Source organism: Carlito syrichta, unplaced genomic scaffold (assembly GCF_000164805.1).
Source record: "Carlito syrichta isolate Samal-C Ts95f unplaced genomic scaffold, Tarsius_syrichta-2.0.1 Scaffold305659, whole genome shotgun sequence".
Taxonomy (NCBI): Eukaryota; Metazoa; Chordata; class Mammalia; order Primates; family Tarsiidae; genus Carlito; species Carlito syrichta.
Genome location: NW_007249755.1, coordinates 87,553 through 98,750, shown reverse-complemented (window position 1 = coordinate 98,750; position 11,198 = coordinate 87,553). Strand labels below are relative to the sequence as shown.

At 48.3% G+C, this 11,198-nt stretch overlaps 1 protein-coding gene across 1 annotated transcript; it reads left to right on the top strand.

Annotated features, from left to right (window-relative positions):
- Positions 1-3,717: 3,717 nt before the first annotated feature.
- CNR2 (cannabinoid receptor 2) lies at positions 3,718-4,869 on the top strand. The gene has a single exon (XM_008062153.1). The coding sequence runs from the start codon at positions 3,742-3,744 to the stop codon at positions 4,822-4,824; it is 1,083 nt and encodes a 360-aa protein (XP_008060344.1). The 5' UTR covers positions 3,718-3,741; the 3' UTR covers positions 4,825-4,869.
- The last annotated feature ends 6,329 nt before the right edge of the window (positions 4,870-11,198 follow it).

The window sequence follows — 11,198 nt, the reverse complement described above, 5'->3', positions numbered from 1 at the left end:
AGGTGGGTCTTGAACCCGTGGGCTCAGGCAATCCTCTCACCTCAGCCTCCCAAAGGCGCGGGATTACAGGCTGAGCCACCGAGCCCAGCTTATATTTTAGCTCTTATTGTTTCTCTCTTCTGCCTTTTTATATTTATGCTGGGGCCCTTCTCATTTCATGAGTTGGATGTCTAGCTCATGAGTCTCTTCTTTTGTAATATGAGCATTTAGGGCTATCAGTTTCCCTTTCTGTGCCACTCAGATGCAACATAGTGAGACCTCTTCTGTACAAAAAAATTTAAAAAATAACTGGGTGTGGTAGCACACACCTGTGGTCCTAGCTGCCCAGGAAACTGAGGCAAGAGGATCACTTGAAAGGCTACAGTGAGATAAGATAATGTCACTGCACTGCAACCTGGGCAATAGAGTGAGACTCTGCCTTAAAAAAAAAAAAGAAAGAAAAGAAAAAGGAAAGAAGGGAGGGAGGGAGAAGGAGATAGAGAGAGAGAGAGAGAGAGAAGAAAGAGAGAGAGAGAGAGAGAGAAAGAAAAGAAAGAGAGAGAGAGAAAGGACTTTGGCTTTTATAGTTAATGGAATGGGGAGCTAGGTAGTGTTTGGGACAGAGGAACAACATGATCTAACATATTTTAAAAGGATCACTTTGGCTGTTGTGTTGAAATTAGAAAAGAAATGAGCATGGTTAAAAGCAGAGACCCCAGTTAGAAAGCATTGCAATAAAGAGAGTAAGAGATGATGCCCGTTTTGTGGTTTTTTGTTTGTTTTAAGCCAAAAGTTAATCAATGTCGTTACTTACTTCCCAAATAAAGCTTTAACTATATTAATCTCATTTTTGTCTTGTATTACTACCACTCACAATTTTATTTAAACTTTGTTTTTATTTTAAATTTTGAGATAATTAAAAAATTTTATTTTTTATTTATTTATTTTTATTTTTTTGAGTTGGAGTCTCACTCTGTCGCCCAGACTGGAGTGCAATGGCCGCTCCCGGCCACCGCAGCCTCGACCTGTTGCACTCCGGCGATCCTTCCGCCTCAGCCTTCCAAGTAGCCGAAATTACAGGCATGCGCTACCATGCCCTGCTGATTTAAAATTAATTTTAAAAAAAAGCCGGGCTTGGTGGCTTAGCCTGTAATCCCGCGCTTTGGGAGGCTGAGATTAGTGGATTGCCTGAGCCCGCGGGTTCGAGACCCGCCTGGGCAACTTGGCGAGACGTTATATCTACAATAAAATCAAAAAACTAGCCGGGTGTGGTAGCACGTGCCTGTAGTTCCAGCTACTTGGAAGGCTGAGGCAGAAGGATCGCCGCAGCCCAGCATGTCAAGGCTGTGGTAGCCGGAAGCGGCCACTGCACTCCAGTCTGGGCAACAGAGTGAGACTCCAACTCAAAAAAAAATAATAATAATTTTTAAAAAAATTTTTTTTAAAGCCAGGTACGGTGGGAGGCAGAGGTGAGAGAGTTGCCCAAGCCCAGGGTTTTGAGACCAGCCTGGGCAACATGGTAAGACCTTGTCTCTACAATAAATCAAAAAATTAGCCGGATGTGGTGGTGTGCACCTACAGTTCCAGCTATTTGGAAGGCTGGGGCAGAAGGATCACCTGAACCCAGCAGATCGAGGTTGCAGTGGCCGTGAGTGTGCCACTGCACTCCAGCCTGGTCAACAGAGTGAGAGTTTGGAAAAAAAATTTTTTGTTTAATGTTTCTTTTTTGGAGACTGCTATGTTGCCCAGGCTGGTCTCAAGTAATCCTCTCGCCCTGGCCTCCCAAAGTGCTGGAATAACAGGTGTGAGCCACTGCACCTGCCCTGAATTTCCTTCTGAAAAGCACATCCTTTAGATGGTTCTTCAGTAAAGATGTGTTATTGAACAATTTTCTTTTCTTTCTTTTTTTTTGAGTTGTAGTCTCACTCTGTCGCCCAGGCAGAAGTATAGTGGCATGCTCACAGCCGCCACAGCCTTGACCTGCTGGATTCAGGTGATCCTTCTGCCTCAGCCTTCCAAGTAACCACAGGCATGTGCCACCATGCCCAGCTGATTTTTTTTTTCTTTAATTGTAGAGACGAGGTCTTGCCATGTTGCTCAGGCTTATCTCAAACCCCTGAGCTCAGGTAATCCTTTCGCCTCCACCTCCCAAAGTGCTGGGATTATAGTGTGAGCTCCCCCCGCCCCCCCCGCACCCAACTAACAGTTATCTTTGAATATTTTTCACCTCATTCTTTTGTGTTTTTAATTTTTTAGAGATAGGGTCTCACTCTGTCACCCAGACTGTAGTGCAGTGGTGAAGTCATAGTTCATTGCAGCCCCAAACTCCTGGGCTCAAGTGTTCCTCCCACCTCAGTCTCCTAAATAACTGAGACTACAGGTGTGCACCACTGCACCTAACTAACTTTTTTTCCCTTTTTTGAGTTGGAATCTCACTCTGTCGCCCAGACTGGAGTGCAGTGGCTGCTCCCGGCCACCGCAGCCTCGACCTGCTGGGCTCCGGCAATCCTTCCGCCTCAGCCTTTCAAGTAGCTGGAATTACAGACATGCGCTACCATGCCCGGCTGATTTTTTGATTTATTGTAGAGATGAGGTCTTGCTACCTACGCGGGTCTCGAACCCATGGCTCAGGCAATCCACTCACCTCAGCCTCCCAAAGGCGCAGGATTACAGGCTGAGTTAATTTTTATTTTGTAGAAACAGGATCTCACTATGTTGCCCAAGCTGGCCTCGAACTCATAGGTGTGAGCTAACCCACCTGGTTAATTTGCTTTCTAGTCTAATAATGAACCACACAATATTTAGGTTTCTTTTTTTCTTCAATATTTGGGACATACTAAAAAAAAATTCATTATCTGACATTTAAATTTAACTAGATTCCTATATTTTATCTAGTGAAAAATTATTTCTCTTCTAAAGTTTATCTTTATACCTCTTGGGGTGATGCCAAAGTCTCATCTCCCATCCCCAAATAGTTGTTGAAATTTTAGCATTTTACTTGCCAAAACTGGCAAACAAATAAAACAGAAGAAAAACAACAACAAGAAAACCTTAGCTGGGCATGGTGGTTCACGCCTGTAATCCCAGCACTTTGGGAGGTGGAGGAGAGGATTGCCTGAGTTCATGGGTTCAAGACCAGCTTGGACAAATTGGCAAGACCTCATCTCTACAGTAAATTTTTAAAAAATTAGCTGGGCATGGTGGCACATGCCTGTAGTTCCAGCTACTTAGAAGGCTGAGGTGGAAGGATTGCCTGAGCCCAGCAGGTCGAGGCTGCAGTGGCCATGAGTGTGCCACTGCCCTCCAGTCTGGGCGACAGAGTGAGAGACCAGCTCAAAAGCAACAATAACAACAAAAAACCTGCCCTTATCACTCCAGATTCCATTTCATCTTGGTTTTGATTTCCTCTTAGTTTTTGACCCTTGGGGATTCCCTCTACTTTCAAAGGGAAGTCATAGGATGAGTCTTTTAGAAAATAAAAAGCCAAAAGCTTAAGGGTCACTCCTGTGTGTTGCATTCCCACATACCTTCCCTGAAGCAGCCAGAGAAGATCTGGCTCCCCACGTGCATGGAGAAAGGACAAGATGCAGGGGAACAAAATATAAACTGATTTTCCAACATATCCATCCATGCAGGTATCGCGGCTAGAGTAAGGCACCGGGGACCTCACTATTGTGCTGACTGAAAGGAGTCTTGTCTTCTTCTCATTGCACTGCAGCGAAGCCCTTTTGGCACGCCCAGGGAAGCCACAGGGCCCACCCCATGGAGAGGTGCTGGGTGACGGAGGCAGCCAATGGCTCGTGGGATGGCTTGGATTCCAACCCTATGAAGGATTACATGGTCCTGAGCGGTCCCCAAAAGATAGCTGTTGCAGTGCTGTGCACCCTTTTGGGCCTGCTAAGTGCCCTGGAGAACCTGGCTGTGCTCTACCTGATCCTGTCCTCCCGCCGACTCTGCAGGAAGCCCTCATACCTGTTCATTGGCAGCCTGGCTGGAGCGGACTTCCTGGCCAGCGTGGTCTTTGCGTGCAGTTTTGTGAATTTCCACGTCTTCCATGGCGTGGATTCCAAGGCTGTCTTCCTGCTGAAGATTGGCAGTGTGACCATGACCTTCACAGCCTCCGTGGGCAGCCTGCTGCTGACTGCCATTGACCGCTACCTCTGTCTGCGCTACCCACCTGCATACAAGGCTCTCCTCACCCATGGGAGGGCACTGGTGGCCCTGGGCATCATGTGGGTCCTCTCGGCATTTGTCTCCTATCTGCCCCTCATGGGATGGACTTGCTGTCCCAGTCCCTGCTCTGAGCTCTTTCCATTGATCCCCAGTGAGTACCTACTGGGCTGGCTCCTGTTCATCGCCTTTCTCTTCTCCGGTATCATCTGCACCTATGGGCACGTCCTCTGGAAGGCCCATCAGCACGTAGCCAGCTTGGCTGAGCACCAGGACAAGCAGGTGCCAGGAATGGCCCGGATGAGGCTGGATGTGAAGTTGGCCAAGACCCTGGGGCTGGTGCTGGCTGTGCTTCTCATGTGCTGGTTCCCAGTACTGGCCCTCATGGTCTACAGCCTGGCTGCCACACTCAGCGACCAGGTCAAGAAGGCCTTCGCCTTCTGCTCCATGCTGTGCCTTGTCAACTCCCTGGTCAACCCTGTCATCTATGCCCTGCGGAGTGGGGAGATCCGCTCCTCTGCCCATCACTGCCTGGCCCGCTGGAAGCGGTGCCTGAGAGGCCTTGGGATTGAGGGCAAAGAAGAAGCCCCGAGGTCCTCGGTCACCGAGACAGAAGCTGATGTGAAAATCACCCCATGGCCAGATTCCAGAGAGTTGCACTACTCTGACTGCTGATGAGGCCACTACCCCAGTTTTAAACAACTCAGCAAAAATCATTTCACTCCCTGGAGGAGCAAGAACAGTCTTGGCCCTCTCATCTTACTTGAACCAGTCCCAGGACCTGGACACTAACTCCTCTTTGCCAATGTGTGTTGGGACTGACTCCTGGAGGGCAGCCTGGCCATGCCCCCCTGCACATGGTCTGTGGGATAGCGAAGGGCGGGAGGGGTAGTCAGGTGGGCAGGAGACGGAGGGCCTGGGACAGCCTCAGTGCATGCCAGGTCAAGAAAACTTTCCAACAAGAAGGCTTAGTGCCTGCGTCCTCAGAGACCACAGGTGCCAGAGGGATCCTTCAGGCCCAGTAATGATGGACTTGGAAGAAATCTTTTTTTTTTTGAGTTGGAGTCTCACTCTGTCACCCAGACTGGAGTGCAGTGGCCGCTCCCGGCCACCACAGCCTTGACCTGCTGGGCTCCGGCGATCCTTCCACCTCAGCCTTCCTAGTAGCCAGAATTACAGGCATGCGCTACCACGCCCGGCTGATTTTTTTGATTTATTGTAGAGATGAGGTCTCGCCAAGTTACCCAGGCGGGTCTCGAACCCACGGGCTCAGGCAATCCACTCACCTTGGCCTCCCAAAGTGCTGGGATTACAGGCTGAGCCACCGACCCCGGCCGACTTGGAAGAAATCTAGGAAGAAGAGCAGACTGTTCTCTTGGGAACTCAGATTGTCAGATGGTATGGCCAGCCAGCCCTTGACACTGCTTAATTGTCGGGGCCTCCTTGTTTCTGGAGCAATGAAAGGCTCCACTGTCATGTCACCCTTGCCTCTGAGGACCAAGAACTGTTTTATGATGAGAGTGCTGACCTGCCTCTTTCAGAGATGAATAACAAGGTTTCAGTACAAGGCATCTTCTTATTCAGGTGAGGACCCTTTCTGACCTGATCGTCCCCATTCACAGCCACCATGACCTCTTAGGTCCTTGGGAAACACAGAAGAGGCTGGGATCACTTGAGATGTAGAATCGTCAGAGAATTGTATTGACCCTGTGAAGTCCTGCCTGGTAGCGCTGCTGGAAGCAGGCCGTGTCCAACTCTGAGAAAAAGGAAGATATTCACGAAGATTGTATAAATCTCCAAACTGTTCCTTGTCTCCGCCATACCCCTATAACATACAATAAGCAGAGCCAGGGGATGAGGGGAAATTCTCTTACTATATGCTAGGCACAGGGCTGACACTGCATGTTAACCCAGCAAGAATACTGCCATGCTTTAGAGGGTCCTAGGGAACTCATATTTTACATATCAGGGAGGCCGGGTTCCTCCCAGAGGGTCTTAAAGAGAAATTGCTGGTGGCAGGAGGAATAAAAAGAGGGATATTGATTAAATATGTCTTCATTTACTACTTTCAAGACGACATATCCACTCTCCATTGACTTATCCATTCATCTCAAAAATATGTGCCAGGTTCTGTGCTAGGCCCTGAATAATCAGCCATAAATGAGACTCTCCCTGTCTTTTGGGGCTCACAATCTACAATCTGGTAGAAAGAGAGTTAATAAGTAAATCAAGAAGATGGTTACAGGTGGGACAGTGACGGAGTAAAGGAAATAGGCAGGGTAATGCGGTAAGAATTAATGAGGCAACTTTTTAGGTGAGGTAGATTTACTGTGTTTTCTGGTCATACATGCCAGCTGGTTTTTATTGAGCCTTTACTATGTGGCAGGTATCGGGCCAAGTGCTTTTAAATGCCTTATTTCACTTATAAGAGGGTTTTGGTTATCCTCATTTTACAGACAAGAAAACCTTAAAGACGCAAAGTCATTTGCCTGAGGTCACTCCACTCATAAGTACCAGAGCTGGGATTTCCAACCTAGTTCTGTTTGACTCCAAAGCTTGCCCTCTTAATGGCTAACCTCTTGGCCTAATTGCTTCAAATTCTTCTTGATTGTTGCTCATTAGGGATAATATTAGATTGCTGCAACTTTAACTCATTAATTCTGAATATACTTCATTTTATGCTTTTGTATTTATTCCCTGTAATGAATGTCCTCATTGCATGTGACTTAAAACAACAGAAATGTATTCCCTCAGAATTCTGGAGGCTAGAGGTCTAAAATCAAAGTGTCAGTAGGGCATTGCTCCCTCCAAAAGTTCAAGAGGAAGATTGTTTTCCTTGACTCTTCCATCTTCTGGTGGTTCCTGAGATGCCTTGGCTTATGGCAACATAACTTCCATCTCTGCCTCTGTTTTCACATGGCCTTCTGCCCTCTATATCTCTCAGTGTTTTTAAGGACACCAGTCGTTACCTTTGGGCCCACCCTAATCTAGTATGACTTCATCTAAATTTATCTAATTACATCCACAAAGACCCTATTTTCTTTTCCTTTTTTTTTTGGTGTCAGAGTCTCACTCTGTCGCCCAGGCTGGAGTGCAGTGGCATGCTCATGGCCACTGCAACCTCAAACTGCTGGTCAGGTGATCCTTCCAAGTAGCTGGAACCACAGGCATGTGCCACCACTCCAGGCTGATTTTCTTTTTTTTTTTTTTTTTTTTTGAGTTGGAGTCTCACTCTTGTCACCCAGAGACTAGAGTGCAGTGGTGCGCTCACAGCCACTGAAGCCTCGACCTGCTGGGCTCATGCGATCCTTCCACCTCAGCCTTCCAAGTAGCTGGAACTACAGATGCATGCCACCATGCCCGGCTAGTTTTTGTGATTTATTGTAGAGACAAGGTCTCACCAAGTTGCCCAGGCTGGTCTCGAACCCCCAGGCTCAGGCAATTCTTTCACCTTGGCCTCCCAAAGTGCTGGGATTACAGGTTGAGCCACCATGCCCGGCCTGATTTTTTAATTATTATTATTTATTGTAGAGATGAGGGCTCGCCAAGTTGCTCAGGCTGGTCTCAAACCCCTGAGCTCAGGCAATCCTTTCACCTCTGCCTCCCAAATGCTGAGATTACAGGTGTGCGCCACCATGCCCAGTTTTTCTTTTTTTTTTTTTGAGTTGGAGCCTCACTCTGTCACGCAGGCTGGAGTGCAGTGGCATGCTCACAGCCACCACATCCTTGACCTGCTGGATTCAGGCAATCCTTCCACCTGAGCCTTCCAAGGAGCTGGGACTACAGGCATGTACCACCACGCCTGGTTAATTTTTTGATTTTTTTTTTTTTGAGTCAGAGTCTCACTTGGTCACAGAGGCTAGAGTGCAGTGGCACACTCACGGCCACCACAGCCTTGACCCAACTGGGCTCAAGTGATCCTTCTGCCTCAATCTTCCAAGATGGAACTACAGGCATGTGACCACACCCAGGTAATTTTTTATTTATTATAGAGACAAGGTCTCACCATGTTGCTCAGGCTGGTCTTTTTTTGAGTTGGAGTCTCACTATGCCCAGACTGGAGTGCGATGGCACGCTCCCGGCCACCACAGCCTCGACCTACTGAGCTCTGGCGATCCTTCCGCTCAGCCTTCCAAGTAGCTGGAACTACAGGTGTGTGCTACCATGCCCGGCTAATTTTTTATTTTTTGTAGAGATGAGGTCTCGCCAAGTTGCCCGGGAGGGTCTCGAACCCACGGGCTCAGGCAATCCACTCACCTCAGCCTTCCAAAGCACAGGGTTACAGGCTGAGCCACCCAGCCTGGCTCAGGCTGGTCTTAAACCCCTGAGCTCAGGTAATCCTTTCACCTCAGCCTCCCAAAGTGTTGGGATTACAGGCTTGAGCCACTGCTTCCAGCTAATTTTTTTTATTTATTGTAGAGACAAGGTCTCGCCAAGTTGTCCAGGCTTTTCTCAAACCCATAGGCTCAGGCAATTCTCTAGCCTCCACCTCCCAGAGTGCTGGGATTACAGGTGTGAGCCACCGTGCCCGACTAAGACCTTATTTTCAAATAAGTTCATATTCACAAGTTCTAAATGGTCAAGAAGTGTTGGAAGACACTATTCAACTCAACACTGAACCCAGGGAAAAAGTCCACCCTCTGGGCTGTGCTAAGTAGCAATAACAAGTTTATTGTCCCCCACAAAATGAGCTCTGGATTTGCTTCAGCATCCCCAATGCTCAGTGAGGACTCAGAAAGAATCTGAAGGAAGCTTATCAATATCTGCAGAACTGAACAATTTCTGAAAAGCTCTGAAGTATATTTTCAAAAATCAAATTTTATTTTAACCCAGATGCCTATCTCTTTATAAGGCAAAAAAGTGACATAAATTTTTTTTTTTTTAGTTGGGGTCTCACGCTGTTGCCCAGGCTGAAGTGCAGTGGCATGCTCACGGCCACTGCAGCCTCGACCTGCTGGGCTCCTGCGATCCTTCCGCCTCAGCCTTCCAAGTAGCCGGAATTACAGGCATGCGCTACCACACCCAGCTGATTTTTTGATTTATTGTAGAGATGAGGTCTCGTTGCCCAGGTGGATCTCGAACCCGCAGGCTCAGGCAATCCACTCACCTCAGCCTCCCAAAGGCGTGGAATTACAGGCTGAGCCACCAAGTCCGGCTCTTGGACAATATTTTAATATAATCTGGCAGAGGAAGAAACAGAAGATAAAGAAAATCACTACCCGGGCTCGGTGACTCAGCCTGTAATCCTGCGTCTTGAGTTTGACGCGGTGAGTGGATTGCCTGAGCCCGCGGGTTCGAGACCCGCCTGGGCAACTTGGCGAGACCTCATCTCTACAATAAATCAAAAAAATTAGCCAGGTATGGTGGCACGTGCCTGTGGTTCCAGCTACTTGGAAGGTTGAGGTGGAAGGATCACCTGAGCCCAGCTGGTCGAGGCCGCGGTGGCCAGGAGCGTGCCACTGCACTCCAGTCTGAGCAACAGAGTGAGACTCCAACTCAAAAAAAAACGAAAAAAGAAAAACCGCTGTTAATTCAGCAGTAGCCATTGTTGTTCCTTATCACCACCAGAAGGAGGAAGTCATGCTTGCTTCAGCCAACACAGGCTCTGACTCCTCCTGGGGTGTAAGAAAGAAGCAGTGAGGACAAAAGCATAGATTTCACTCCTGGAGGCCTGGATTCTAGTCCCATCTCTGACCCAAACTTGCTGCGTGATCTTGGGCAACTCCTGCCTCTCTGTGGGTCTCAGTTTCCTTCTCTGTAAAACAGGAAGGCTAGGGAGGAGGATAGAGCCAAGGATCTCTGACCTGCTGTCTTTCTCTCACCGGTATGCAGGGACTGATTGTGCCTCGTGGGATCATGAGACTTCTGACTTGCAGATTTCCCTGCTGATGATGGCCTCATCTCCTGTATAAGCATGAACAGCTTATAGGGGAATTGGGTGACCTTCCTGCCAGGAAAAGTTCACACAGATACACACTCTTGGGCCGGGGGCCTCTTGGTTGTCAGTTTTCTGGCCCTCATATTCTAAAATTGTCCCTCTGTGGTGACCTGTGCATAGGTCTTGTTTTTCCAGTTAGATGCTAAGCTCTTTGAAAGGAAAGGGCAGAGTCAAGATGGAGTAGGTTTAGTTAAGAGGCTAGGGAGCAGCCATTTGGATTTTGCTTGTCGCAGTTTGTTTTTGTTGTTTTTTGAGTTGAAGATGATCCTCCTGCCTCGGCCTTCCAAGTAGCTGAACTACAGGCGTGCGCCATCACACCTGGTTATTGTTTTAAATTTATTGTAGAGATGAGGTCTCGCCAAGTTGCCCAGGCTGGTCTCGTACCTGTTGGCTCAGGCAATCCTCTCTCCTCCGCCTCCTAAAGTGCTGGGATGACAGGCTTGTGCCACCTTGCCTGGTTGCAGCAGCTTGTTTTTAACTATTCCCTAATCTTTAACTCACAGAACCAGTTTTCCAGAGGTAGAAACTGATCGTTGTTTATAACCCCTCAGTTATTTCTTTGTACTGATGACTCCTCCTTACTCCGAGCATTTGTCTTCCAGTCATGAGAAACTAAGCTGACTCAATCCATCATGATTAGCCTTCCTTGACTGCCCACCAGACCACCACCTGGAGTCACAAGGTGTGTGTTGCCCTGAGACTTCAACGCACAAGATCCATGTTATCAACACCTAAGACTGCAACTGCAAGGAAACTTTTACCCATCCCCTATCTCCTCATGCCTTAAATATACCTTGCACCCAAATCCCCCACCACACTCCTATGGCGCTGGTCCCTTCCTGGTCTCTCTCTCTCTGGGAAGTGAATAAAAGGTCTGCCTTTGCATCGGGCTTGGTAGCTCAGCCTGTAATCCCAGCGCTTTGGGAGCCCGTGGGTTCGAGACCCGGTAACTTGGAGAGACCTCGTCTCTACAATAAATCAAAAATTAGCCAGGCGTGGTAGCGCGCGCCTGTAGTTCCGGCTACTTGGAAGACAGAGGTGGAAGGATCGCCGGAGCCCAGCAGGGCGAGGCTGCGGTGGCCAGGAGTGTGCCACTGCACCTCCGACTCAA